The 4,879-nt window shown below is 45.7% G+C and overlaps 1 protein-coding gene across 1 annotated transcript in view; it reads left to right on the top strand.

The window, feature by feature from the left end:
* The first annotated feature begins 214 nt into the window (after positions 1-214).
* FBXL13 (F-box and leucine rich repeat protein 13) overlaps positions 215-4,879 on the top strand; it is a 245,219-nt gene continuing 240,554 nt past the window's right edge. Inside the window, exon 1 of the mRNA XM_064575384.1 lies at positions 215-426. Coding sequence (XP_064431454.1) covers positions 352-426 — 75 coding nt within the window. The 5' untranslated portion in view covers positions 215-351. The remainder of the gene's footprint in view (positions 427-4,879) is intronic.

Genomic DNA, 4,879 nt, shown 5'->3' with positions numbered 1-4,879 from the left:
AGTAAAACCGCCCACTGCAGCCCCCGAGCGTCCCGGCAGCTTGGCAGAGGCGGGGCGGGGGGCAGGGCTACGTGAAGAGCCGCAGGGACTACAAGCCCCGCGGGGACACATCGGCGGCTGCCGCCGCCCGGAAGCGGACTTCCTCTCGCTTCCGCCGGGGCCGGGGCCCGCCTTCCTCCCGCCTCCCTGCCGGCTGCCCCGGCCTTGGGGGCGCGGGCCTCCGCGCGCCGCGTCCGCCCCGCCCCGCCCCGTTGCCGGGGCAACGCCGGGACGCGCTAGCCCCTAGCCTGGGCGCGGCGCCTGCTTCGCGGGGCGCGGCGTCGGCGGGGAGTTTCAGTGGGGCCTCTGGTCATGGCCTCGCTACGCACTGCCAACCCACGGCTGAGGAACTACTTCAAGGAGAACTACATTCCTCAGGTCTGCGAGGTACTGGAGCCACGTGGCGGCGGAGTTAGGAGGGAGAGGAGCCCGAAGATTTCCCAGAGGAGGGGCTAGCGTTTGGCCAGAGAGGGAGCGAAATGGGAGAGGATGAAGTCAGCCTTGAACAGACTGGCCATCTGGGCTGAAGATACAGATCGGAGAGGGGAAGACAGAGGGGGTGATGGTGGCTGAAAGGAGGGGAAGGGTGGCAGGTCCCGGGGAGAAAGAGCGCGGGGCCCCGGGGACAGAAACCGCAAACTCCAAACTTTAAGGTCTGGGCAAGAGGGGCCTGAGGACAGAGGAGGAGAGCGGAAGAAGTGTTCTAGAGACAGAGGCGCAAAATCAGAAGCGTGTGGCTTCGTGAAGAGAGTGGGCAATAGTGTCACCTAAGAGGAGGGGTAGTGGATTTGGCACAGGTGAGCCTGTTTGATGGAGGCAGAAGATAGATTTCGGGTAAGCTGAGCAGAGAGTGGACGCTGAGACCTCTAGACGGAAGGTAGCCAGCCCTTTGTGAAGGGAAGGACCCCAGCACCGGGACTGCCCTAACCCGAGGAGACTGTTCCCTAGCCCATCATTATAACAGGAGGAAGGAGGGCAGGAGAGGGGTGGGTAGGTTTTGTTGTTTTGGGGGTAGGAAGCCAAGTAACTTCCATTTTCTCTACAAATATTTGGTGAGATATTTGCTAAGAATGTGTACGTTTGGGTGGGGTTGGAGGCTGCAGAAGGGGTTTTGAGCAGAAGTAAGATATGTGGAGATTGAGGGGGAGAGAAGTCTAGGGAAGGAAAGAGAAGGAGAGCCAGGCAGTGTTGAGAGCCCAGCTTGGGATAGTAACTCTCCTGTGCAGCTGGGAGGGCAATTTGATACAGCCTTTTTGAACGGTAATTTAGAAGTATTTATTAAAATGTTAAATACATATGCCCTTTGACCAAACATTTCACTTGTAGGGATCCACTTTAGACATAGACTTTCACTGTATCCAGAAAGCTGTACAAGGATATTCATTATTGTGAAAATAGTAAATAACTTACATATGAATAAGGGAATGGGATAGTATATAAAGTATAAGTACTTTTTGAGAAGAAAAGCTCGCCAAGACATATTTTAAAAGAAGAAAAAAAAAATGCAAGTTGCCCCAGAAGTGTTTACTACAATGCAGCTACTCTGATTTCATGTATGTATGTATATGTGTATGTATGTACGTATATCTAGCTACATTTAAGACAATAATGCATGCATAGAACATTTGCAAAACTTTTTACAGCAAATGTTTGGGGGGATGGCTTTATTTTTTTTTTTTAATTTTTTGCTGTATATACATCTGTATTGTTTTAATTTTTTTCTGATGAGTTTCATTCATGTTTTACTTCCATACAATTTTATTTGAAAATATGTAGAGATGGGCGCCTGGGTGGCTCAGTTGGTTAGGCAACTGCCTTCGGCTCGGGTCGTGATCCTGGAGTCCCAGGATCGAGTCCCACATCGGGCTCCCTGCTCGGCGGGGAGTCTGCTTCTCTCTCTGACCCTCCTCCCTCTCATGCTGTCTCTCGTTCTCTCTCTCTCAAATAAATAAAAAGTGAAGACGATGTCTTAAAAAAAAAAAAAAAAGAAAAGAAAATATGTAGAGAGCATGGTACTCATCTTCCCCATTGTGTGATTTTCTTAAGTAGCAGTCAGTAAACCAGATGTAGGTATAGAAATAAGAGTTGACTTCATCCCGGATAGGCATTTGCCGGACATGTAGTATGGAGGAGCAGCGGCGAAGGACTAAGCTTTTTAGAGTGTCTGAGGGATGGGCCGAGGGACTGGGTGGGAAGTGAGAACGGTTCTGATACTGATATGTGGGCAGAAAGTGGAGGTTTCTAAGGAGTAAAGAGGGGTAGAAGGAATAATTGAGTGAGGGAGCTGGAAGAGGATCCCTGGTCCCTCCTTTGGGTGCTCGCACCCCTTGCTCACCAGCCTACCATATTGCTTTGCTCCCAGAGAAGAGAGGCCCTCAGAAGTGCCCTTTGCCTAAGGTGATATTCTCATGAGGAGTCCTTCACTCCCTTCTGCTACCACATTAGCAGTAGGAGCAAGAGAGCGGTTTTCTGGGGCCCACACTCCCACCTTAACCTGGTTACCCACTTCCCCTAGGAGACTATCAGGATGAATCCCATTGTGCCTCATATGTCTGCACAGTATTCATCTGACCCAATTTGACAGGATTAGCAATCTTCTAAAACCCATCTTCTGCAAGCTTTGGAAGACAGTTTTTTTTGTTTTTTTTTTTTAAATCACGGATTCCCTGCATATTTAACCTCTTCTGAATTTCACCTACCTATCTTAAATAAAACCTGAGTATCATTTCCCTGCAAACCCTTGCACAGAGGCTGATTTAAAAAACAAAACAAAACACCTTGCTTGATTTATTGACTTAAATTCTAATTCTATTGATTGATATTTTTCATCAGTTTTAGAACATTTTTGATCATTTTCAAATAATGCTTCTACCCAATTCTCTCCTTTCCTTCTGGGACCCCAATCAGAAATATGTTAGGGTTTTTTTTTTTTTTTTCCCTGTTCTGTTTTTTTCCTTATTTTTCCCTTTGTGCTCAAGTTTGGATATTTTTCACTGATTGTCTTCAAGTTTATTGATTCTGTTTTATGCTGTGTCCAGTCTACTGTTAAATATATCAAATGAATTCTTAATTTCCAACAGTATATTTTTCAGTTTTAGAATATCAGTTGATTCTTTTTTATACATTTTGATTAAAATTTTGCATGTTTTCATCCATTTTGTCTATCATTTCCTGTTTTCTTTAATATGGTGTTATTTGAAAATCATTGTTAACATGAACAACTTTGAAGACTCCCAGAATGGGATAATTGTTGAAACTGGGTGATGGGTACACAGGGGTTCATGATACTCGTTTACTTTCTGTATGTTTGAGGTTTTCCATAATAAAATGTTAAAGGATAGTAATGGCTGGGTGTTTTTTTCTCATAATGTACATAGCTAGGGATGGATGGAATGACAGGTTTGATTTGGCTGTATAGTTATTTTCTGTTTGCTCGCTGTGTCATTTATCCATAATTATCTAATACAACTGCAAAACTTAGTCGCTTCAAACAACAGAATCATTTGTTTGTTCAAAAATCTGAATTCTGAAAGGTTTTTCAGGGAGAACTTGTCTCCGCTCCATGTGGTACCATCTGGGGTGGATGAACAGGGGCTACAGATCCACTTTTAAGATGGTTTGTTCACATACCTGGCAAGTTGGTGCTGGGTGTTGGTTGGCGGGGCTCAGCTATGTCTTTGAGCCAGGAGGCTTGGTTTCTCCAAATGGGCCTCTTCAGGAGCAACTTGGACTTCCACACAGTATGGCGGCTCAGTTCTAAGAGCAAGCGTCTCCAGAGAGAAATAGGTAGAAGTTACATCATCATGTATGACCTCAGCTCAGAAGTCAACATAACATTATTTTCACCGAGATTTAAGAGGAGGGAACATAGACCCTACTTTATGCTGGAAGGCATATCACAGTCACATTGTGAAAATAGCCTGTGGGATGGGAGATACTGTCATGGCCACACGATTAGCCACACGTGGCTTGCTCTCATAGAAGGGGTATCTGGGATCAAGTTGCATTGCCAAGCATTATGTGGACAAATAAGATGTGGATCATAGCGGTATCACCCAGTAAGTGGGTTTCAACCCTTCTATAATTATCCCTTCTTTTCCTCTTCCTTTTCTGTGTTCCCCAGGAGTAGATGTACACTGGACATTAAAAAGATGCCCACACAATATGTGCTTCCCTCTTCCTTCTTTCTAATATTTCTTATGTTCTTATTCCATAACCTCCCTCTTCCCCACATAGTCTGCTTCAGGGAAACTGACTATCTCTGTCTCTAGTGGTAGACCCTTATTGGCTTACAACTACCAGTGCATTCAGTTTCTCTGGCCACAGTGTTTGTGACCATCCCGGGTGGTGGTAATCATGAGAGAAAGCAAGATGTGATCCAAGCCAATTGACATCAGGTTGCTGGTTGGAATGCGGGGACAGAGATATACCGTCTGTGGATGTTCATGGGGCAGTGTGTAGCCCTGGAAGCCACTGGTGATTATCCTGTGTCCACAAGGAGAAATGGTTTTGGGGGCTCCTAGAGGTTTGTACACCCATCTTAAAGACCACTGGATTGTATGTTCAAGTTAGGTAACTTTTATTTTTTTGAACAACAAATTAGGGTCTTGACACCAGCCAGCCTTTTTTTTCTTGGGGAAAGCAAGAGTAGTAAGCTAAGGAGGGGACATTAGACCACTCCATCAGTAAATATTTGCTGGGAATCTACCATGTGCTACTGGAAAATGCCTCAATGGCTTTAACCACTTGCAGCTGTGAATCTGAAGCTGTCTCTAGCCCAGACTTTTCTCTTGCATTCTCTGTGCATTGACCTATTTGGGTGTCCTGCGAAACACTAAAG

Source organism: Mirounga angustirostris, unplaced genomic scaffold (genome assembly GCF_029215605.1).
Source record: "Mirounga angustirostris isolate CCGP_5_RB_7025 unplaced genomic scaffold, mMirAng1.0.hap1 SCAF_12, whole genome shotgun sequence".
NCBI classification, from domain to species: domain Eukaryota; kingdom Metazoa; phylum Chordata; class Mammalia; order Carnivora; family Phocidae; genus Mirounga; species Mirounga angustirostris.
The sequence above is the reverse complement of the archived record's forward strand: the minus strand, read 5'-3'. Positions and strand labels throughout refer to the sequence as shown.